Source organism: Archocentrus centrarchus, chromosome 2 (assembly GCF_007364275.1).
Source record: "Archocentrus centrarchus isolate MPI-CPG fArcCen1 chromosome 2, fArcCen1, whole genome shotgun sequence".
Lineage (NCBI taxonomy): Eukaryota > Metazoa > Chordata > Actinopteri > Cichliformes > Cichlidae > Archocentrus > Archocentrus centrarchus.
This window is the reverse complement of record NC_044347.1, coordinates 8,425,599-8,450,800: the sequence shown is the minus strand read 5'-3', so window position 1 is coordinate 8,450,800 and position 25,202 is coordinate 8,425,599. Positions and strand designations below refer to the sequence as shown.

At 41.0% G+C, this 25,202-nt stretch overlaps 2 protein-coding genes and 2 long non-coding RNA genes across 5 annotated transcripts in view; 2 read left to right on the top strand and 2 right to left on the bottom strand.

Annotated features, from left to right (window-relative positions):
* The window catches only part of LOC115796135 (NACHT, LRR and PYD domains-containing protein 12-like), a 118,367-nt gene that overhangs the window by 41,365 nt on the left and 51,800 nt on the right, over positions 1–25,202 (bottom strand). The window lies entirely within an intron of this gene.
* LOC115796902 (uncharacterized) lies at positions 18,334–20,220 on the bottom strand. Its single transcript, XR_004021359.1, has 3 exons — positions 20,082–20,220; positions 19,286–19,372; positions 18,334–18,634 (listed from the first exon to the last, which is right to left on the bottom strand). It is a non-coding gene; the product is annotated as an uncharacterized LOC115796902 (long non-coding RNA).
* Positions 20,345–21,484, top strand: LOC115796852 (uncharacterized). Its single transcript, XR_004021348.1, has 3 exons — positions 20,345–20,422; positions 21,025–21,100; positions 21,365–21,484. It is a non-coding gene; the product is annotated as an uncharacterized LOC115796852 (long non-coding RNA).
* On the top strand, positions 21,576–24,664 carry LOC115796709 (uncharacterized). 2 transcript variants are annotated; one of them, XM_030753099.1, is made up of 6 exons: positions 21,576–21,992; positions 22,091–22,300; positions 22,582–22,793; positions 22,872–23,019; positions 23,230–23,339; positions 23,996–24,664. In XM_030753099.1, the coding sequence occupies exons 3-6, from the start codon at positions 22,587–22,589 to the stop codon at positions 24,305–24,307; spliced, it is 777 nt and encodes a 258-aa protein (XP_030608959.1). In that variant the 5' UTR covers positions 21,576–21,992; positions 22,091–22,300; positions 22,582–22,586; the 3' UTR covers positions 24,308–24,664. The 2 variants fall into 2 exon arrangements, with proteins under 2 accessions (XP_030608959.1, XP_030608961.1); XM_030753101.1 differs by having other exon boundaries at positions 21,576–22,300.

Here is a 25,202-nt window from a genome sequence, read left to right as displayed (position 1 = left end):
AATGTAAATGATTGCCAACACTGTTTTATTATGTTGTACAAACTCCAATAAAAAAAGTGACAAAAATGTCTGTTTAAATCATTAAATTTTCATCTTTATAACCAAGCAATGGCTGAAAACCTGTGATGAAACTTTGTCTTTGCAGCTGCTGATTTATGACGACCAACAAGAAAAACTTTAAAGAATGGAGAAGTTAAAAAAACTCATCATAAATACCTGAGTACACCATCTACTTATTTTATAGTTTATCTCTGTGTCTTTGTTTTCTACAGTGAACTGTGGTTGTTGGTTATCACTCACTCTCAAAATTCCTCCATAATCATCAGATCATTTTTTCACAGCTTTGTTGTCTTTTTTACATTTTACAGTTTGCATCATTGGTTGTCGTTAATGCACAGAAGTCACTTTTGGCAGGATATGTTCTGCTAATATTTTTGTTATTTACTTCCTGGTTGATGATGTTTTGTTGGCAGTTCCACTTTGTGGAAACACACCTGAACATAAGCTCAGTATCACAGTGATTGTGCTTTTACAAGTATCTATATGTAGCCTGTCTACCATATAGATGGGGCCCTAGGTTCTTTTCTCTATCTACTGTTAACAATTCAAGATTATTCAACTCAAATTACCCACAGGAAGCTAACTTACACTAAAACACAATAGGATTTTTTTTTTTTTTTTTTTTTTTTTTTTTTTTTTCTTTCCAAGATGGCGCCACGGTAGGCAGCCTGTTACTGCAGCTCCCAGGTTACTTCCCTTTCTTGTGTGTTTTTCTTGTATTTTAAGGTTTTCTTTCAGACTCTTAGTTTCGTAGTTATATCGGATATCAAACCCGCCATGGACCTGCAAAGTTTCATTAGAGTAGTGGCATTCCTTATACTCTTTTTGGGACTTTTCACCACTTAATCTGGAGAACCGGTGAGCCACTCTATTGTTTACAGCCGGGATCAGCTGTTAGCCCTGTGCAACAGGAGCGTACTCCCGGAGGAGAGACCCGAGATTCCGAAGGAATTACGGCGTCGGAGGAGGGGATGCAGAGCTGGAGCGAAGTACCGGGAGAGGAGGCGACGGTACAAACCGAGCATTCCATCTATTCTCATGGGCAACGTAAGATCTTTACCCAACAAGATGGAAGAGCTGACGGCGCTAACCAGACTGCAGTGGGAGTACCAGCAGAGCAGCCTCCTGCTGTTCACGGAGACTTGGCTCACAGATCACACACCGGACTCCGTCGTAACATTGGAGGGCTTTCAGCTGGTGAGAGCGGACCGGAGCATGAGGGAGAGTGGTAAGAGGAGAGGTGGGGGACTGGCGATGTACGTTAATGAGAGATGGTGTAACCCAGGACACATCACTGTGAAGGAGCAGCGCTGTACCAAAGACATTGAACTGTTAGCGGTTAGCGTTCGGCCATACCACCTGGCCCGGGAGTTTTCACATGTTATTGTGTTAACTGTTTACATCCCGCCGTCGGCCGACGCTACAGCAGCCTGTGAGGACATCCACACCACCGTCTCTCAGTTACAGACGGCACATCCGCAGTCCCTGATTATCATCTCTGGGGACTTCAACCATGCCTCACCTTCTTCCACTCTCCCTAACTTCACCCAATATGTTGACTGCCACACAAGGGACAATAAAACTCTAGACCTGCTGTTTGCTAACACAAAGGAGGCTTACAGCTCATCACCTCTACCCCCGCTTGGCCACTCAGACCACAACCTGGTCATTCTTCACCCCACCTACACCCCCATTGTGAAGAAGAAACCCCCCACCAAGAAGATAATAAGACTGTGGTCTGAGGACTGCAGTGAGGCCCTGAGAGACTGTTTTGAATCTACAGACTGGCAGGAACTCTGCAGGCCTCATGGTGAGGACATTGACGCCCTCGCCCACTGCATCACAGACTACATGAACTTCTGTGTGGAGAACACTGTGCCAACCAAGAAGGTACGGTGCTTCTCCAACAATAAACCGTGGGTGACCCCAGAGCTGAAGGCCCTGCTGAACGAGAAGAAGAGGGCCTTCAGATCTGGAGACAAGGAGGAACTGAGGAGAGTGCAAAAGGATGTGAAATACAAGATCCGGAGAGGCAAAGAGAGCTTCAGGAGGAAGATGGAGGAACAGCTCCAACATAACAAAGTCCGAGAAGTCTGGAGAAACATGAAAAAAATCTCTGGCCACTTCGAGGACAATGGAGGAGCCACAGTGTCTGCTGACCGGGGGTGGGATAACGACCTAAACCTGTTTTTCAATAGATTTGACTCTGGGTCGTTGACCACCTCCCCCACCCCTCAGCTCCCATCTGCCCCCCTCCGTATGCTGACCCCCCTCTCTCCTGGTGTAGTGCTATCATTGCCTGCACTCTCCTCACCCTCACCTACAGCGGAGCCAGCCCCATCACCCACCCCAACCCAGCCTCACATCCACCTCACAACTGATCAGGTGAGAAGTCAGCTCAGAAAGACGAAGATCAGGAAGGCAGCGGGTCCAGATGGAATCAGCTCCAGACTGCTCAGGGACTGTGCAGACCAGCTCTGTCAGGTGGTAATGCATATCTTCAACCTGAGCCTGAATCTGGAGAGGGTTCCTGAACTGTGGAAGACTTCCTGCATAGTTCCAGTGCCAAAGATCGCACAGCCCAGGGAGTCCAACCACTACAGACCTGTGGCCCTGACTTCTCACCTGATGAAGACCATGGAGAGGCTCATCCTGCACCACCTCCGCCCACTGGTGAGCTCAGCGCTGGACCCCATGCAGTTCGCCTACCAGCCCGGCATTGGGGTGGACGATGCCGTCATCTACCTGCTGCACAGATCCCTCTCTCACCTAGAGCAGGCAGGAAACACTGTGAGGGTCATGTTCTTTGACTTCTCCAGTGCTTTCAACACCATCCAGCCTGCACTACTGAGAGGGAAGATGGAGGGAGCCGGAGTAGACAGTCAGCTGACGGCATGGACCATCGACTACCTCACCAACAGACCACAGTATGTGAGGTGCCATGACTGTATGTCTGATGTGGTAGTCTGCAGCACGGGGGCGCCACAGGGCACGGTCCTCTCACCCTTCCTGTTCAGTCTGTACATCTCAGACTTCAGGTACAACTCGGACCACTGCCACCTACAGAAGTTCTCAGATGATACGGCCATCATCGGATGTGTATCAGATGGGAACGACCAGGAATACAGGGGGGTCATCAGTGACTTTGTCGGCTGGTGTGAGAACAACGCACTCCAAATCAACGCCAGCAAGACGAAGGAGATGATCATAGACTTCAGGACGAAGCCACCCCCTACAGCACCGGTGAACATCCAGGGAAAGGACATTGAGACAGTGGTCTCCTACAAATACCTGGGTGTTCATCTCAATAACAAGTTGGACTGGACTACAAACACAGATGTCCTGTATAAGAAGGGCCAGAGTCGACTCCACCTGCTGAGGAGACTGAGGTCCTTTGGTGTCTGCAGGACTCTGTTAAAGACTTTTTATGACTCAGTGGTAGCATCTGCCCTTTTCTACGCAGTGGCCTGCTGGGGGGGGTGGATGCACCGAAAGGGACAGGAGCAGGATCGACAAACTGGTGCGGAGGTCTAGCTCTGTGTTGGGATGTCCTCTGGAGTCTGTGATGGTGATGGGTGAGAGGAGGATGTTAGCAAAGCTGACATCCATCATGAACAACCCCCATCACCCTCTGCATGAGACCGTGGGTGAGCTGAGCAGCTCCTTCAGTCAGAGACTGAAACATCCTCGCTGCAGGAAGGAGCGCTTTCGCAGGTCATTCATCCCAACAGCAGTTAGACTGTACAACACTTCATAATGTCTTGAGTCACTTGGACACTTTACCTCCTCTGCCATCACTTTATCCATACAGTCAGATACATTTTATTTATTACACTCACCCATATAATGCATACCGTGTATGCTGTGTACCTTACCGGCTACAAATGTATATAATATTTTGATATCTGTATATAGTGTTTTGATGTGTGTGTATATGTGTGTATATGTACATGTGTGTATTGACTATATATTTTCTGTATATAGTGCTTATGTATATGTGTATAGTGTTTTTCTATTTTATTTTATTCTATTCTATTTTTAGTTTTCTGTACTGAGCTGCTGTAACGCGCAAATTTCCCCGTCGTGGGATCATTAAAGTTTTATCTTATCTTATCTTATTAGCAACAGAGCATGTACATTTACTACCAACATCTTAACCCTTAAAGAGAATGATCTTTACTATAAACACAATAAACACAACAGTATTTGAAATTAAAAGAGTCAATTTACTGATAGTTCAACGAAAATAAAAGAGATATCCAAAACTAAAGTCCTTTCTGTTATTCAACTTAAATTTCAAATCATCCTTATCATTTGTAACAGGCCGGCAACTAAACGTTGCAGGCCTGAGTCGAGGCTGGAGATCGCTGTGACCCAAAACTCAATGGTCGTTTCACTCCACCTGGAGCAACAAAATAAAATGGTGGTACCTTTTTGAAAGACAAGTGTCCAGCAGAAAGAAGCTAGCCAGCAGGCCTCAACTCCAAAGCAGAACAGAAGCTCTCAGGAATCACTGCAGAATAAGATGGACTTCACGTCCACTAGAGGAACCACGGGAGTCCCTGGGTCACTCTAATTGTTGCTTGGATGCTATCTCTTTCCAGGCCCACAAAATGTCCAGACAGGGCAGCTGTCTTGAAGCTGGGTTAGCTACTAGCCGCTTACAGTCCGGTCGCTCAGTCATTAGCTACTCACTTCACCAACGAACAGCAAACTTCAGGTCGACATTTGCTATTTTCACGATGGCCCACAGTCTCTAACTTGCCTAACCGACAATCCAAAATGTTTGTAGCCATAAACTTTTACCTCCCATCTCTGCGGGAATCCGCCTCTCTGCAGTAGCTCCTCTGGTGCTCTCTCTCTCCCACTCCACCTGTGACTCGTTCACTTCCACTCGGAAAAAACAGCTCTTTCAAAGAAATACAGTTTTTTAAAACCAAAAGAAATTTACAATAATTAAAACAAATGGTCTTTAACATTCTTAACATTTCAGCCATGAACTTATCACAACAAGCTATATTTTAACTGTTTTTAACCAAATATCACATATTTATTATGAACTGCTTATTTATAACAGTTTCCCATTTTTTAACCGGGCTACATATACCAAAATAAAAGTAGACTCTGTGGTGGAACTTCCCTTTCCAAATAAAAAATATCACAAAGAACTATTGAAGAGTTTAACAACTTTAATACCAAAATCATCAAGACACAGGTCGCAGCATAACTCTGTTTTGCCAAACAGGGACAGAGTTCTGACAACTAAACTCTACAAACTGACAGTTCTTATAGTAAGATAACTGTGGCAGCTGCATGAGCTCACACACATGAGCTCACATACACACACTGTGTACACAGCACCCACAGTACAGGCACATATGTTTGGTTAGACTATGTTTTAAGCTGATTTCTCCAAAACCTGATGGTATGAGGTACAAGCAAAGTATCATTTACCATGATTTTTACTGCAAATAAATAAAATATAACATGGCACCATCCCACCAGCCTGCTGTCCACACAGACTAAAGCAGTGGGACATGGGATGGAAACTATCAGACTTACCTTCAGTGAAATGAGTTCTCACAGTTTACTTCAAGACTGCAAACATCTCCAACTTTGTTACATAAGTAATAATTTAAATGATACAGCTTTATTAACATTGAGCATTAGTATGAACATCTAATAAGTTATTATTCTCTTAGTTTTATCATTTCCTTCATTCACTGCATTAAAAACAGGATTTTCATCAGTACATCATGAGGAATTTTAAGGCAGCACAGAGAAATTCTCGTGGAAATTAGTGGATACTAAAAATTTTGGTATTGATCTGATACCAAGTACCAATACTGATACTCTTAAGTGATAAAGGTAGCTCATATAGAGGAGAGGAGTCTGTCATGATTTATGAGACGATTCACAGTTTAAAACCGGTACACATTTTAATGAGCACTAAATCACTGAGATCTCTACTTTCCACAATCATTAGGTACACAATAAAACACCTTTCAGCTTTTCATTTATGGAATCTTAAATATCTTTGTGTTTAAAACACTTTAGGTCAGCTTCTGTTTTACACTTGTGTATATTATTGGAAGATCTGAATGTCTGCAGGTAATCAGTTCACTAAAGCAACAACTATGATCACCAATAACACTGTGATGTTAACTAATGCTGAAGAACTGACATGAGTCTGTACTGAAGCATCACTCTCACCATTATATGAGCTACCTGGATATTTTCCTCTCTGAAAGGACTGTGGCAGTGACCTCTGACCCCTGTGCTGGGTCTGGGTCTTTCTGAGGGATTTCCTTCCTCCTCTCTTCGTTTCTTCTTTCATGTATTTAAATAAGTTGGTGGTTTTGCCATAGGAGATAATTTCCTTCCAACATGATGCTCCTCGTTCTCACTAAGTGCAGCCTACACGGCTCTGCTCAGTGCTGCTGAGTCATGTGACTGCATGACAACTCATCACAGCAGAGCAGGGAGGGGGTGTAGCAATGCGTGCCTCCATGAGAGGAGGTGTTTGTACAAACATGTCTCCTTTCTGATGAATGGCACCAACATACTCAACTGACAGAAGACAAACAAATTAAAGATTCCATCCTGTTAGTATTGATCTAATACCAATATAATGACAATAAAGGTATTCTATTCTATTCTACTATCAATATTTGGGTTGATGTGCCCACCCGTAGTGGAAATTTGTCCTCCTCCCTCATGGCATAGAGGAGGCTTTAACGTGTAAATCCTGACCTCAACCCCACTGAACACTTATGGGATCAGCTTGGGTGTGCTGTTGAAGAATGGGATGCCATCCCACAGAAGTGTGTGACCAAGCTGGTGACCAGCATGAGGAGGAGGAGGTGGCAGGCTGTTGTGGCTGTGTGTGGTTCTTCCACATGCTGCTGAGGCCCCTGATTGTTCAATGAATAATTTGTTGCATTGTTAATATGTCTTGTTTCTTCAGGCTTCAGTCATCCAATCCAATAAACAACACCAAACAAGAGTCAATAGCTGAATCAGCTGTTTGGCTTTGGCAGAGAAGATTTGGCAAGTTTTTTATGGGCACAACCCACAAATGCATTTTCATTACAAATGTGGCTCCATTTAAGGAGAAATAAACAGGCTTTCCAACAGTATAAGATTTATTGTCAAGAAGGATTTTTACAACAAAGAAATAATCAAACAAACAGAAACCTCCAAACTTTTTGTTTATTGACAAAATTTGTAAAATGTTTTGTTTTTAGTGGTGCAGAAATCAGCAAAATAACTGTCAAGTGAATCAGTGTGTGTGTGCTGGGCTGATGTGTGTTTCCTCTGCAGGTGAAGGTAGAAAGTGTGTGTGAGCTGATGTGAATTCAGCAGCATGCCGGTGCCAGTATTTGAACAGTTCAGCGGTTTTTCCACCACAAACACACTGGGTGAAAAACGGGTTCAATTCTGGCCCCGCAAACTAGCTGGTCTCAAACCAAGAACGCATGATGAAAGCGGCAGAAGGACGTGAGTCTGCCATCTCAACATAAACTTTTCTACCCTATTACATGTGTATTACATGAGAAAAGCGAAGCGATTTTCACAGCTGTGAATTAGGTTCGGTCTTAAGGCTGAACTTCCTGCTTTGTATCAGTTCATATCACAGATAAAAGGACACAAAGTGCGTACTTGTCGTCTTGCTCGTATTTTCCGTCTGTGTTTACCTCTGTGCTGCACACAGATGCTGCAGTAGTTTTCTTTGGACCCTAAAATGTGTTCGCAGCACAACAAAGGGGAGCGTGTTCTCCCATGTTTGCGCGCTTCGGCTTCCGTGTCCAGACGAGGACCCGCCCACTCTCATATGTAAAGGCACTGTTGCCAACTCTTCAGCAAGGAAAGTAGCTATTGGCTGTCCTAAAAGTCGCTATATGACATCATCACCTAATTTGCATAATTAGTTATTTGAATGTAGTTGGAATCGAGGATGTAGGACAGAGGAATAACATCTTTGGAGAGACAAAAAGTGAAGAAAAACACCCTGAATATGTTTAGAGCTACTAGAGCTGGGCGATATGGACCAAAATAATATCTCAATATTTTTTACTTGAATGGCGATATACAAAATATCTCGATTTTTTTTCTTACCAAAGGTATAAACAAAAAGGCACTTCTGAGTCAAAGCTACATGTCCCAAATGTCACACAGGCACTTTTATTAACATTCAAATAATAAATAATAATGCACCTCAAATTAATTAATGTTGTTTTCCTCCATAACAAAAGACTCGCAGCTGTGCTATTAAAATGTAAACAGAAAAGATACAGAGCGAAAATAGCAAAAGGCTGACTTATTCTTTAAAAAGCCAGTCTGCAGTGAAGTAGACTTCACCACAGTGAAGAAGAAGAAGAAACAGCCTTTATTGTCCCACAGAGGGGAAATTTGGGTGTAACAGCAGCCGCAGTTATTATAAATATAAATAAAAATATAATAATTTACACTATTAAGAAAAGAATATATATATATATAAAATCAACAAACAAGATTAACCTTAATACTACTAATAATAACACTATATACAATGTACATGATGTGCCTGTGTGTTGAACCTTAACAGGCCGGACTATTTACAGTATATTATATATTATCCTACATTGTGTAGGTTATTGTGGTTTTTGTTGGGAGCAGTGATGGTTATAAAGTCTTACAGCTGCTGGGAGGAAGGATCTGCGGTAACGCTCCTTTGTGCATTTAGGATGCAGCAGTCTGTAACTGAAGGAGCTCTCCAGCTCAGCAACAGTTTCATGCATGGGATGGGAGACCTTGTCCATCAGTGATGTTATTTTGGTCAGAGTCCTTCTGTCTCCCACCACCTGCACTGAGTCGAGAGGACATCCTAGGACAGAGCTGGCTTTCCTGATGAGCTTGTCTATCCTCTTCCTCTCAGCTGTAGACAAGCTGCTGCTCCAACATACTGCTGCATAGAAGATGGCTGATGCCACTACAGAGTCATAGAAGGTCTTCAGGAGTGTCCCCTGCACTCCAAAAGACCTCAGCCTTCTCAGCAGGTAGAGTCTGCTCTGACCCTTCCTGTAGAGCGCATCAGTGTTATGAGTCCAGTCCAGTTTATTGTTTAGGTGAACACCCAGGTACTTATAAGAGTCCACTATCTCAATGTCCACTCCCTGGATGTTCACCGGTGTCCGTGTGGTGGGTCTGCGCCTGCGGAAATCCACCACCAGCTCCTTGGTTTTAGCGGCGTTGATCAGGAGATCAGTGCTTCCTCCTCTGTAAGATAACAAACATGTAAACAAACTTCCATCCTTCAGTCAGCAGGATTTGTGAATCCATAGACATAAACGCTGACATATCACAGCAACCGGCCCACCTGCTCAATGCTGCGTCGTATCCACCAGCTGCGAACAGACCCACTTCTGCTATTAAGGTCACATGACTTATGGTACATACTAACATCCAGGTATTCTTGGGGGTCCGGGCGATGCTAAAGCTTCTGAACAGACGCAGCACGAAGGCTGTATGTACACAAAACACGGCAATAGTGGAGGATTTTGAGTTAACAACAAACTCTCCAAAAGTCGCCAACGTCACCAGGAAAACTCACTAAATTTTTCGCTTTTTCTGAAAAGAGTCGCTGGGGGGTGGGTCTGAAAAGCCGCTAAATCTAGCGACAAAGTAGCTAAGTTGGCAACACTGCGTAAAGGAGCGGTTTGCAAGGTGGAAACGCGGGCTGTTCCTAAGCTTTTCGCAGGTTCTTTTGGGAACAGCACGAGCACCGGCACCGGAACCCCGGTGGTGGAAAAGGGTGCAGTGTGAGGACAGAGAGGAGGGAGTCCCTCCCTCTAAAACCACTCTGTGTGGGGAACATGAGAGAAATCACAGAATCACTTATTATTAGATTTACTGCACCTATGAATGCTTCTGCTCCTTTGACACCTCAGATTAAACCGTTTAGCTCAATAGATTCAAACACTGGTTCTGTCATGTAACCCTGTGGCAGCGAGTACAGAGGACCCCAAAGCAGGACTCACTGGGCAAGAATTAAACTCAAAATGCAGCTTTATTAAATTTAATGCATCACATAAACAAAGCTGGACAGCTGACAGCAGCACAAGAAACTAACCCAAGTGAAAAACTTGACCTGGACATGAGCGAGAGCATGAGGGCACACAGCAGGAGAAACAAACAACAACACAACAAAGAACAAATGGAGACTGAGGCAATAAACACACACAGGTGACAATAGAAAACACAGGAAGCAAAACTAGATGCACCGCACAAAGATCAGACACACCAACAGGAAGTAACTAAACACAAAGACCAGGACTAGGACACATGAACTTGACACAAGGGCAGGGGATACACAATAAACACACAACACTCACTCAACCTGAAACACACAAAAACCCACAACCAAAGAATAAATCAGCAATCAAAACTAGGAGCCAAAATAAGGAAACAACATAACACTTTAACAGAATATCAAAGAACAACAACAAAAAATACCCACAAAGCACTGGCAAACAGATCAGAATGATGACAGGTTGGTATAGATGGAAATGTTCTGAGATGATTTTCCTCTTGAGATCTTTCAGGATGACTGTTGAAGACTTTGTCCCGTTGTCGGCTCATTTGTTGTGCAGATTTTGTTCAGGTTGTTTTTGCTCCTCCTCACTCTGAGACTGAAATATTGGAATTGTTGCCATAATGTGTTCAGCTTTTCCTAGCAACACTGTCCAACAGAGTGCTTCATGTGTTTGAACTCATTTACTTGTTTATCTTGTTTAAATTTTCCAAATACAAATGGTTAAAATGTGACAGTCAGACTTTTGACAAACTAAGAGCATTTTACCCCATTCTGCACAATCTGCTCTTTTTCAGTTGTTTATTTTGAATATTTTGTAACCACTTTTTCAACAACTATGTGTATATTTTGTCTTAAGATTTGTATAATTTAGTCTAATAGTGCTAAACTGTGACAGTCCAACCAGTTTGACCTGTAACACAGCTGGATTCATTCTTCTAAAAAAAAAAAACAGAAAAAAACCCCAAAAACATATATATGTATGTTTTGCTTCCTGCTGAAGTCCACGATCAGTTCCTTCGTTTTGCTGACGTTGAGCAGGAGGTGGTTCTCCTGGCACCAGTTCTCCAGGCGGGAGACCTCTCTCCTGTAGGCTGTCTCCTCATTTTGGGAGATCAGTCCCACAACAGCAGTGTCATCAGCAAACTTGATGATGACGTTGGACTCTGACGTAGCCTCACAGTCATGGGTGTACAGTGAGTACAGCAGAGGGCTGAGCACACAGCCTTGGGGGGATCCAGTGTTGAGGGTGAGGGAGGATGAGGTGAGGTGACCCACTCGTACCACCTGTGGTCTGCTGGTCAGGAAGCTGTGAACCCACCTGCACAGGGATGGGCCCAGGCCCAGGTCCAGCAGCTTAGAGACCAGCCTGGAGGGAACTATGGTGTTGAATGCTGAGCTGTAATCTACAAACAGCACTCTCACATAGTTCCCCTTACCAGTGTCTATGTGTGAAAGGGTCTTGTAGAGGAGGAAGGATATGGCATCGTCTGTGGATCTGTCAGGCCGGTATGCGAACTGTAGTGGGTCGAGGGTGGTGGGCAGTGAGGAGGTGATGAATGTCTTGATGAGTCTCTCAAAACACTTCATCACCACTGAGGTGAGCGCTATGGGCCTGAAGTCATTGGGGCTGCTGGGGTGTGGTTTCTTTGGGACAGGGACTATGATGGACTTTTTAAAGCAGGTGGGAATCACACACAGTTTCAGTGAGAGGTTGAATATCAGTGTAAACACAGGTGCCAGCTGGTCAGCGCAGGTCTTAAGGACACGTCCACTAATACCGTCTGGTCCAGCCGCTTTCCTGGTGTTTACACGTCTAAACGCCCTCCTCACGTCGCGCTCCGTCACAGTGAGTGTCTCCGCCCCTCCGGCCGGGAGCGCAGCGGGCTGTCGGCTTCCCGAGTCAAAGCGCGCAAAGAAGAGGTTGAGTTCATCAGCCAGAGAAGCGTCGGCACTCACCGGGTGTGTGTGTGGTGCTTTGTAGTCCGTGATGGTGCGTAGTCCCTGCCACAGTCCCCTGGAGTCAGACTGTTGTAGTTGCTGTTCCAGTCTGCGGCTGTAGCGATGTTTAGCCTCTTTCACCGCTCTGCGGACGTTGTATGATGCAACCTTGTAGTGCTCCATGTTCCCAGAGGCGAGGCCGGAGTTGTAGGCAACGGTGCGGGACCTCAGGGCGGCGCGGACAGATTTATCCACCCACGGCTTCTGGTTGGGAAAAGTCCTGATGGTCCTCCTAAGTGAAGTGTCTTCAACAACTTTCCCAATAAATCCCACAACAGTTTCCGTAAACTCCTCGATGTCTCTGCCCGCGCTGCTGCGAAACTGGAGCTTCAGTGAATGTTCATCATATTTTGATCAAAGAGAGTCTCGCTATGAGGGGCCATTTACTCAGACTTCCTCCGAGTAGCCAATAACTCATGTTTTGGGTCAGTGCAGCTCAGTGATTCCTCTCTGATATCACAGTTTGTCTCATCTGCAGCAAACTAACTGCAGCTGACATGAACTGAATGATCTGAGCTGAACTGAGCTTCAGAGAAACACAACATCCTGATATTCACTGTGAAGCTTTGAATGGAAAAAGACAGAAAAACAACATGTGGATCCTGGAATAATGGCAGCTTCTATCTTTAAAGGACTGAAGAGGAAGAAGTTTACAAGGAATCATTGAGAACAGTTTCAAACATCAACTGATTGAATCCATGAATCTGAAAACGTGTTTGTGAGTGAAAGAGACAGACATGTACAGACTGAACTATCTGTTCAACAGTCAGAGTTTGTCTGACAGGAGGACACTCTTTACACTCAACTCAGCACAGAGACACTGAGGAACCAGGAAACCAGAACCCAAATCCAGGATAAAGAGGTTCAGTGAATGTGGTGTTGAAGGTGTGGAGGTGGATCAGAGTGTCAGAGGAGACTTTGTAGAAGGACAGAGTGCCAGCAGGACAGTCCACATACACTGCTACTCTGTTAGAGACAGAGGAGGAGGAGTAAGAGGAGGAAGTTTCTTGGTTGTTGTTACAGATGTAACCCTTAACGTCAGAACAGTTCAGACTCCAGGACTGATCATTCATTCCAAACACACAGTCATCTCTGTTTCCTTTCCTACTGATTCTTCTGTAACTCACTGATATGTGAACCTCTCCTCTCCACTCGACCTCCCAGTAACAGCAACCAGTCAGACCATCTCTACACAGCAGCTGAGGCCAAACATCAAATCTGTCTGGATGATCAGGATATGACTGAACCTCCTCCACGTGTGTCACCTTCCTGTTGTTGTCAGACAGTTTGAGGTTTGTGTTCACTGTGTTTGTGTCGATTGTGAGTTGACAGGAATCTGATGGAGAGAACAAACACAATCCAGCTGCAGTTATTGATCCATCATCTGTTCATTGATTGACACTTTGATGATGACTCCTGACATCAGAGATGTGAATGAGTGATGTGACAGTTTGAAGATGGTTGAATGTGTGCTGCTTTGTTTTCATCAATCACATTAAAAACACACTTACACTTCCTCAGACCTGGGATCAGCCATCGGACTCCAGCAGGCTCCACCCTGAAAGGAGGAGGGGGGTCAGAGCAGCACAGTCTCTTTCAGCATGCACACATGGACATTACATCACTCTCAGACACACACTGTATATCATAATTACAGCAAATAGTTATCATGAGCCTTAATAAAGATCATTTGTGTGAATAATTTTAATACTTTATTGCAAAATCTTGAACTGTGGAAATGAAACTCCTGAAATCACAGCCCACATTTTTCAGTCACTTAAATATTTTAATCAAATCTCAAAAGTCTGTGCATGGATAGGATTTTTTTGTATTATGCTAGCAGTAAATTTCCTTCATGATGTTTATAATTCTGTTCTCTAAGATTTTACATAATGATCAAAGATGTGGATTCAACAGGCTTATTTTCCTCAACTATAAACCTAAGTTCTCCCCTAACATATAGTAACTCAGTTACTCATTAACAGTGGTGGTAACAATTTTTATTTTAATAAAATTTGTTTTCATTTTAATTTCAATTTCACTAATTTCAATTTTCCAGATATTCTCACATTTGTTTTCCTGATTATATGTAATGAGAGCACCATCCAAATTCAAAAGGCTCCTATTCTAAAATGTCTCTGGAAACATTCCCATCAATGGGAACAATTTTATTTGAAATTATTCTTAAAAATCAGCTGTCATGCTATTTTTTCTGATTTGATTTAATTAATTGCTCTCTCAATTTCCTGGAATGAATATACTAGGAAAATGTGAATAAATGTTTACATCTGGCAGTGAGAGATGGAGAGTTGACCCAAAGGAGGTCTTGTGATGATTCTGTGTGATTTCAGTTCAGTTCATTCAGTTTGAAGCAGTTTTTGGATTGTTTGTCACAGTAAGACAGCCATGAAATCAAACCTACTCTACAGCAGGTTCATTCAGTGTAAACAGGATTCAATGATGGAAACCGTAACAGTCAAACAAACTGCAGCATTCTTGATGACTGCAGCAAGTAGCAGTAGGAGCAGTAGGAGTTGATTGTGACCTCTGCACTGATAATAATAAACTGATCAATGGAAAAATCAGTGATTAACACAGGAGCAACAAAGTGAGTTAGAGCAGAGTGCTAACTCTACAAGGAGAAAGGGGCCCTGGTTTTACATGGACCTGTTCCTAAAGCAAAGCAAGAGATGAACTGAGACCACATGACTTACATGTTACTGTGCACACATAACTGTTCTGGTGTTTGCAGTTACATCAACAATACCTCTTTGTCAGCCACTGGACAAAAGCATAACACAGGACATAGTGAGTCATACAGATGGCTTTGAGTGCTCATAGTAGAAAAGCTCTATACAAGATCTAGTCCATATTCTGAGTTGTGATACTCATGTCATGGTTCTGCAGGTTAGAAGGTTGATAAGTTTTTAAACCTCTATAATGATTTTAATGCTGCTGTATACAGATACAGGGTGGTTGTATCTTCTTTATTAAACTTACACTATTCCCTTACTGAACTGGCTACAAAGAAAAAAAAAATCCTTGTCATTATTTTTATTATAACCAAGCAGCAACAAATCTTACATTTGTTTTAGATCATTGTGTGTTTTTACTTTTATTACTTTCATATAAATTAGTTCTGTTAAAAATGCACTGGTCTAATCAAAAAAGGACGTTGACTAAAAGAAAAACATGACAGTGGTGAGTAGAGCAGATAACAACAATTAATCTTAATGCTAATAACTAAATGCTGACATAACTCCCACCAACACTACATTATTTTTTGTTTACTGTGATGTTTAAAGCAGCCTGGTGAGTCCATCTCTCCTGACTGTGATGTGTTTGAGTCTAGTGTGCACAGCTAGCAGTCAGAGTCAGGACACCATTAAATGACAGTTAGCATAGCTAGCAGGCTGAAAGAATGTAGAAGCTACTAGTTTCAGTATTAGCACTTTACTACCAGTCAGCTTGGTCTTAGGCATTATTACCAAAATAAAAATGGTCTCTGCCAATTTCAGAATAATATTTTTCCAGTTGTTTTGTAGGACACCAGAAATTGAGAGATTTAGAGGGTGAAATTTGCAATCTTTGATATTTATTTTGTAGTTAACTGATGAAAGTTACATCAACCTGTGAATGCTAAGATATGAAAATGAGATGAAATGAAATGTGTACATATTTTCTAAGTTACTAAGATGCATTGGTGTAAATTATTGTGCTATATATGCACAGTGTGTATTTATTGTATTTTCCATACTGTAGTGTAAGGTAAGTAGTTTTGAGATACAGGAGCCTCTCCCAGCTGCCATGAGAAAATTACAAAGAAGCCACATGTATGATTTCTTCATACTGGATATACTGTAAGTGTTTTTGGAACATTTACAGAGTACTATAGTGAAGGACAGAGAAAAGATTGACCTCCTCCTCTCTTACACTGCAAAAACTGACAGTCTATCTAAGTCTAATAATCTTACATTGAGCCAAAAAGTATTTTTGATCTTGTTTTGAGAGTGATATACTAAGCAGGAGCTGAATGTGTAAGATTATAACACTTGTTTTTAGAATATATTACTTTTATTTCTTACTTAGTTACTAAATCCTTAAACTAGTTACTTTACATGCATTTTAGGCTAAATTATATCACTGAGACACTGTTTGAGGTCACATTGTATATTTCATAACCATTTTTAGATGCGAAAGCTTATTTTAAGGCCTCTCAGTAATAAGTCGCTTAGGCTTTTGTTGGCCCATCATTAACACATTTATTTACAATATTTACAAAGCTGCAGTGTAACATTTTATGTAGTAAGAATCCACAGCCCCAACATAGGCAATAAATCACAGCACATCTTCCACTGTTTCATTTCAACTTTTAAGTGCAATGACATCATCAAGGTTATATTTTGTCAGAACATACATACTGCATTTGAAACTGACTGGATAATATGATGTAGGATCAACTAGCTTTTCAGCATCTATAAACTCTGTTGCTTGGGTGAGATTAGGAACTACAATTTTATATGCTAAAAAATCTGTATTAAAGCCCACAGTCTCATAAAGCTGGTATTCAAAACAGTATAATGAACTGTCTACCACATAAATGTTTTTAATAAGTCCAAAAACAGGAACTGTGTCACTCACACTGGTGATTATTAGAGACTTTTCACTTATGTACTTGTTCCCATTGAGAATAAGCCATTTTACTTTGACTCCATGTTGTATGCCACCTATCCCCAAAAAATCTCTTATCTTTGCTGCAATATACTCAGGATTTTTCACTTCAGAGAGAGGACCCAATTCCTTCTCATGTACAAATATTGGATGCTCAGTGCCCAATTCATTTTGACAGCATTCAGAAAGCTGATTATGGTTCACAAGTGACTTACAGACATTTCTGAAGTTCAATTTAGATGCCCATTGTTTAAAAAAACAGTGCTTTGATTCGAATCTCATACACATGTGCCTTATCACAGGCCCCAGATGAAGAATCTGAGCAGGGAGATGCAACAAGTAATGTTGCTTAGGTATTATATTATTCTCAGGAAAAAGTTTCTTAAACTGTTTCAAATGCTGTTCAATCATATTCTTCAGTCTGAACACACTTTGTACAGATAAAATAGGGGCAAAGAGTATCTGAACAATCTTAATTAAGTCCAAAACAAACTGAACATATTCATTTTTCTCTATACTGTTGAGCAGAAAAGGCATGATCTTCAACAGTATCAGCATTTGCCCCGAGGACTGTTTCAGTTTATTGTCATTAGATGCCAAGGTAGTGACACTGATAGGGCAGGGTTTGTCACGTATGTCTATTGGTGACAAAGGAAAACTCTGCATGGCAGAATTGAACACATCCAACTCCATCTGTCCAGAGAGAACAAGGTGTTTTAGCACACACTTAATTTCCATGGGTGCAACACCCTCAAGAATGATGTGCATTATATCCTGTGGTGTTTGTTGAATGAGGTCAAAGGCTGGGAAATCAATCAGCTTGCTTCTTCTGTTTATACCATAGGTGGTTTTGAGAGATGATTTCAAGAAGTCTGTGCAAGCCTTTTCTATTTCACAGCACTGCTTAATATGTTTTTTCATTGTCCTTTTAGTAAAACTTAGTTCATTAAAATTAATTTGCATTTCATCAAAGGTACATTCACAATGCCTACACTTACTATATGCAAAACCAACTCCTTCCTTGAAACCAGCAAGCTCATGTTGGGCAAGTGTGTCACCACAGACCGAAACTACAGCGCCAAATAAATCCATGCTACCACGCTGTGTTTGGATTTTGACACCATTATAGAGCAACTTTAAGTCTTCATTAATCCTTTGTAATACAAAATCAACACCACATTTGTCAATATCATCAGCTTTTGCTATAGCAAGGAGTCTGATTGCAGCAAGCTTTGACCTAAACTTGGGGTCTATGTTTCCTAAAGTATAATAAAACATGAATAATTTATTTACTGAAGCATGTGACCCAAGAGGATTGCATATCTCTATTTCATCAGCATACAAAATTATCTGTAAAGCAGAAGGTTCTTTTGAAAACAGTGGATGGGATTTATAAATGCTCCCATCAATAATGTCATACAAAAACCCATCTTTGTGGCAACTCTGAGGTGCGGTGTTGATCATGGCAAAAATCCTGGAATTGGACAACTGTTCAAGGCTCCTAATGAGGGGTATATGGTAAAAACTTCTGTTTTTGATGGCAATTACTCTTGACTGTCCTTTGTTAACTCTGCAAACCTTTTGAGACATAACTACCTCCTCTGGTATGACTGGGTTAAAAAGCCTCTGGATTGTGCTGTCCTGAATGTATGTGGAAGCCATCATGGAGAAAGGATCTTGAAAATTTTCCAGTTCTGCCAATACTGCCTCTTGTAGCTGCTCCATATTGTCTGAATGTCTTTGAAAGAGCGACTTCATGGTGTCCTTCATGGTACTGAGAAGAGCAGTTTGATACTGCTGGACTCCAGAGACAATACTGTTGACACCCCTCTGAAACAAAAACAACAAAGAAATATGAGCTATATACAGTTTGTTCAATATGAGACTAGCATTACACTTCTTAAGAACATTCTGAATAGGATTTCATACCAAAATGATCTCTGTCCAGTTCTTGCTCAGAATTCAAAAGTCAGAATTACACTTCTCTGGTGTGCAGACTTTCTTTTTGCTCTTGTTCCTGCACCCTTTTGACCTCTTTTCACACGTGCGTGTTCTCATTACTTAAAAACAACACTGTTCCCACTAAATGCAAATCTAAGTATTAACACTGTAATGCTTTTTTATATGTTTATGTTAAATATGTATCCATCTGGTGCTGGCCCGGCCCGTCTGTCAAATTTCAAAAAGTCAATGTGGCCCCAGAGCCAAAAAGTTTGTGTGTATCCTTGTCACAAAATATGACACTGTTGTAGCTCTGACAGTGGAATTATAAAATGGTCCATAGAATTAGAATTGTAAGTTTACATGCTTTCAAGACCTTTTCCCAGTCTTATTCAAGCACTTTTCAAACTCTATCAAGGACCAATTTTCAAGTCTTTATAAGCAAATTATGACTGTGGTAAAACGCATACTTAAATGCAGACACACATACATATATTCAATATATATTTTATTTCCCTAACACTTAGGTTTGTGCAATACCTGGGATAGGTGACATCTTTCCCGGACACTGATGGTAAATGCAGCTGCACATCTGACGAGATTTTCACTTGCTGTAGCAGCTCCTTCCTGTAGATATGTTGTGTTAATATACATTAAAAAAATAATATAAACACCTGAATGTTAACTGTTAAACATTTTCATTAGCAAACATTGCATCTTACCTGATTATCAGTATTTGGAGTCTGGAAATCCTCAAGCTCCGGACTTGACATTTCATTTGGAATGACAGGTATGTTGACCTCACTGTCGGTCCTTTGCATTCCTTGTGTTTTAGTGGCACAGTCAGAAAAAACTGGTATGTCAAAATGTTCACCTGCAGCATGTGATAAGTCAGATGATGCTGCTGTCATCCACTGGGTAGGAGGGTTCCCAGTCGCAAGATACAGAGCATGAGTGCGTCTGATATGGTAGTAAAAAGAGTTAAAGACTCTGTATTCCTCTGTACAACCATCTATTCCGCATATGACTCGGAAGTTTGGACTGCGGCTATGTGTTTTGTTAATATGGCTCAAGAGAGACTTCAATGTTAAGGCAACAAAAACAAAGCAAATCATACACCTCCAACAGGCCATGTTAAACCGCCAAAAAGAAAAAACAGGGCAGCTAGCTGAATGCAGACAGTCTATTCTTAGCCTAATGAAAATCTTCACTCAAGGCAAAATCAAGTCATGCTAGCACTACAACACACGTTCGTAAACCTCTATTAGAAATGTAAATGTAGCAGAAGAAAGTAGACAAAACGTTCAGTCTAAGAAGCAAGAGCAGAAACAAATACCTTACTGCTTCACATCACTTTTGAGCTGTTGTTGGCGGGCTCATACAGGCGCTGCAGGTCATTACCAAATATGGAGGGGGGTCGGTTACATCAAAACTCTCATTAAATCTAGTTTAAACTCTAGTTATTGTGATTCAGTAAGGGACCACAACAGGAGTAATAATTAAAATGTAATTTATAGTTATAATATCCCCCTATTATGACTGTTATTACTTTACAAGTTTTAGAAACATTATTATGGTCTGCACCTACTCCCCCCTGACTGCCCTCATGTGGTCACGTCTGTCCTGTAACCGTTTGAAGGGGAGCGAAGAAGCAGGCTTGGACTGGATTCTGCTGAGGTAAGGACAACTTTTACAGCATTTGATTTAAAAATTTTGTACTACTGGGAAAACAGCAGCCTCGTCCAGCATTCAGTTTACCCATGGATGGACTATCAGTTCTCATAATACGTCCACAAGTTTTTTGCCACTGTAGCCTAAAAGCCAGCTAGCTAAGCTTGCTTAGCTAATATTAGCTAACAGGTTTGGTCCTGCAATTTACGTTACAATGCGATTTTTTTTTGTTTACCATGACTAACCAATGGTGTTAAAAGTTTGAATATAATTTTCCACATAAAATATGTACATGTTTGATGTAATTAGCAGGACATGCAGACAGACTTGGTACTAATGAACGTAGGAACAGCAGATGCAGATCAGAGGCAGGTGTGCATGTCTTAGCTGAGGGACCTATGCAGGCTGTGGAGGAAAATGCTGAGTTTAGTTTCTGCACTAGTTGAGGCTCCTGTCAATCACTCCGGGTCCACTGTATACAGAAGGAAAATACATGTGTTGTATTTGAAATGTCCATAAGGTGTTGTACTGTTTGAATGGTCTGACATACTTTTGAGCATGATTTTTTGAGCCTTGGCTTAATGTCGTGTTTTTTTTCATGCCCTCAGATAAAGGCGCAATTAAAAGGAAGACACACGGAAATCATGGATGGACTAGATGATGTTACAGTATCAGTTCTAAATGGTATGTCAAGTTTAAGTGTCTTTAATAAAATAAAGTTGTCCATGCTGACATTGGTTTCAAATTTGAATTTTAACTATTTATGTAATCTCAAAACACCCAAATGTCAAAATTTTATTCTATGTATATTTATTTGTAGCTGGGAGATGAAACAGTAAGAGGACAATTTGGATTTTATTTGCCCTGTCAAGTTGAATACCATTAAATTTATAAGGTCCAAGTTTTTCAACTCTAAAAGGTTTATTACTATTTGACCTCTCTTTACAGCTGCCAACATAGATGAGGTTTTAATCCACACCCTCAGTCGTGATGATTTAAGAGATCTTTTTCCTGGTCCAGAAAACTTTCTCAGGAGGAAACAGTTGTGGGCTCATCTTCACAAAGAGGCAAGTTTTTGCTGCCTTTGATCTAAAAACGTGTAGTGCAGTTTTGTTTGTAACACCTACAATATTTATGTTTTGAATTATTTTCTTAGGAGGACTATTCCACCTTACCAGACAAAGCTGGCCCTGGTGAAGCAGGAACTAGGTCTTCACCTAAAGGAACACCTCCATCTCCCCAGACATCCACTCCTTTGGTAAAGAAAACCCCAGAGAAGACTCTACAGCTTCCCAGTCCTCCTGAATATGTGCTCTATACAGATGGTGAGCTGGAACTAGCTCGGAAACACTATTTTGAGATGGCCTGCACTGGTAGAGAGGGAGAAGCTGCCATGTCCAAAGAGCTGAGATGCAGGCTGGTGAGAAACACTGTCACCAGCATGATTTCAATCTTGAGAGCAAATCGACAAGGAGAGCAGTTACGATACCCGTCCAAGTACGATGTTACTGCCATGGCTAAGAAACTAGTGGAGTATTATCCCATGCTACAGGATAACGACTTACCTGCCAAATATGTATGTGATTAAATTTTTTTCACATTTATTTCAGACTTCTGAAATTATATACGTGATATTACGTTTCTTTTTTTCTTTCAACATCTTATTCACCATAGACGAGCATGTACAGTTATCTTCAGAAGAGGATCCTGAATATTAAGTCCCCTCGAAAGAGGCAGGGTCCCACACCAGAGAGGGGCCATTCAAAAAAAGGCGCCACATTGAGTTCTCACCAAGTGACCAGGGAGAAGATGATGATGCAGATTCAAGTGTCGGATCAACGATTCTTTTGCCACCAGTGAGCAGTTCTGATGGCGACAGTTCAGGTAATTGACAAATTCTAATTATGGCAATAATGATGGACGTGAAGGCTGGATGACTTTGATAGATTGGGATGTCTTGATATATTACACTTTAAATTTAAACTTGATTAGGTTTTGATCTGTTGTGACAGGATGTGATTTTTCAATATTCATGTATTTGACTTTCTGTAGAATAACCATCATAAATATATAACACACAATGTTAGGCTTGCTGGCTAAAACACATAGTATCATTTAGATTGATATGTTGGATCCAGTTACTGATTCTGTATTTTCCCCTTTAGTCAACATGGATAGTCTAGCAACACAGGCCAGGCATTACAAGACTCTGCAGGACCTGTATAAGAAGCCAAAACCCAACCGAGATGCTGTTTGCCAAATTCTTGACCTTGAGTTTCAATCAAGAAGAGCCTTCATTGACAGTGATGTTCTGAAAGAAGAAGATAGGCCAACAAAGATTCTAGAGGCATATCCATGTTTCAAGGAGCTTCACAATGTAAGTGACTTACTTTTCATCGTGGCTTTCTTATAAAGCAAGCACTGGTGCAGGTTTTAACATTTACTTGCACTATAGGTGATGGATGAGCTACGGCGGATCCTGGATAAGAACAACAACAAATTCATAACTGAAGTAAAGGCAAGATGGGAGGACTTCTGCTCCATGGTTCAGTTTTATGGTCTTTGGAAGAAGGTGTTAAAGCCACCGATGAACCAAAATAGAGGTTAGTCATTGTGCTATCTTTAATACATCATGTAGCTGTTTTCAGAGACATAAATATGTATAGGATTGTGTATGATAGTGCTGATTAAATAAAACTGGAACAACAGTACTGTTCATGGTGACACCTAATTTTCTGTGGTATCAAGATTAAGTTGCCACTCAAATTTAGATCATTTAGGATTGAACTAAACATTGATTTATTTTGTTCCAGTGGAATGCAACATCGCCCTGTTTAGGGCGCTCCCCACACTCTTCCCCTCACCAACTGCGCCACCCAAGAAGCTGGGACATGCCAGTGAGGCATTGCTTCATGTCCTTCAGGTCAGAGTTTGTTCATATTGTTATCAGTTAATATATAGATACTTTATTGATCCCGAAGGAAAGTAGGCAATGTATGTCTGCAAGGGCTTTCACTGTACATTTTGGCAATTTATTTGGTCCTTTTTAAGCATCTCTGCTCCTAAAAATAATAGAATTTACATTTGAAAATTGATACTGAAATTTCTGCAGCACTATGTTGGTCAGAGGACAGCGTGGCCTGCCAAAATACAAATACAGACCAATGTCTACAGGAAACACTAATAAATTGATTAAAAAGAACTAATTAAACTAAAATTCATTAAAATCATAAAAATTCACAAAACAAACTGGAAGTAATAACAGATTTAAAACATTACAGGTGCAGTATCTCTGTCATTTCCCAAAGTATGTAGAGAATGACTACTAACAGTGACTAAGACACAAGTTAATCTTGTCATAATTATTTCATTGGCAGGCATATTTGACATTTTCTGTAGGGCATTTTTCAAACTAAAGAAACAAAATGATATGAAGATGAGCTGTACCACGTGTATTCTATGATTGTGATCATTCATATATATATATACATATATACATAATAGTGTCAGTAGTAGTTAAAAAACTGCTCAGCTAGTTTTTTAATGTCTCTCTTCTCTGTTTTGTCCTTTTTTCTTTAGCCAACAGAAGATCCAGCCATCTACCTTCAGAGGAGATCTCTCTTCAGCCCTGTTTTGCTCTTTGATGGGTCCCACTGTATTATGGCAATTGGAACCACACCCATCACCACATTTGCTGAAGAAGACCTCCGTCAAGGTTTGCTGTATCTGATGGCATACTACTACACCTTGCATCTCACATATCCAAAGTGTGTGGCAACCCTTCTGTCTGTCATTCAGACTGAAGTGTTAAAGGACAGTATCCATGAGCGAGACACCACAAGCTCATACAAAAAAGCCATGGCAGAGTGGAAGGCTTTTATTCAGGAGTAGAGTTGTACAGGTACACGACTTTCATGTCTGTGTTGGAAAGTTTTAACCTAACATAAGAGCTGTAAAAAGACATTTAAATTCTTCATTTTTGTTTATCTAATACAAACACATCTTCTGTTCTTCAAATGTTCTGCTTTATAATGTGAGTTTCAGTAGCTTTAAATGTTGATTAGAGTTAATTAACTTTACCAGTTTTTAGTTGTAATTGAAAGTTACTATTAGTTCAATGACACCATGTATAATGTATAGCATTACTTGCATTACAACCTCAACATTACCATTTCTGTGTGGGTTTGTTTTGCACATTCATGTGTGCAATGCTGTATACTATTGTTGCTATTTGGAGAAGCAATTTAAATAAAGGCTGTTGTGTATTGTACTGTGTTTTTGGATTCATTTAGTGTAAATGCTTTCTTATTTTAAGACAGAATATGTAGAATTAGCAATTCTTGAATTCAGAAGAACAGCTGTTAGTTCCTCTTGTTTTAAGAGTTTTTCTCTCAAAGTGAGAAAGAAAAAAACACTGAAAGAAGCATTGGCAGGCTAGTTTTGAGTTTATTTGACTTGATAAAGCACTTGAAATGAGTGTTAAACAACTTGTTTTAAGTTATTTCTCACTTGTCTAAAGACTAGATATTTTGTCTTATTTCAAGAAATCTTATCAAGTGTAATTATCTCAATCCACTGGCAGAATATTTAACTTGATTATAGTCTGAATCTTTCCAAATTAAGTAGTTTTTTCCTTATATTTAGACAGGTAGTTTTTGCAGTGTCTTAGAAACTGTCTGTGGCTGCGACAGACCTCTACATACCTGAATGTCTCTATTTTTAGCTGCTCCAGCAGCTTCACTCCTGCCTCTCCTGGATGGTTGTAGCTCAGGTCCAGCTCTCTCAG

Excerpts from the sequence above, each read along its gene's own strand:
- LOC115796709 (XM_030753099.1), top strand. The coding sequence starts at position 22,587 with ATGGATAGTCTAGCAACACAGGCCAGGCATTACAAGACTCTGCAGGAC. Across the intron at positions 22,794-22,871 it reads GTTTCAAGGAGCTTCACAAT|GTGATGGATGAGCTACGGCG; the intron begins GTAAGTGACTTA and ends CTTGCACTATAG. Across the intron at positions 23,340-23,995 it reads CATTGCTTCATGTCCTTCAG|CCAACAGAAGATCCAGCCAT; the intron begins GTCAGAGTTTGT and ends TTTTTTCTTTAG.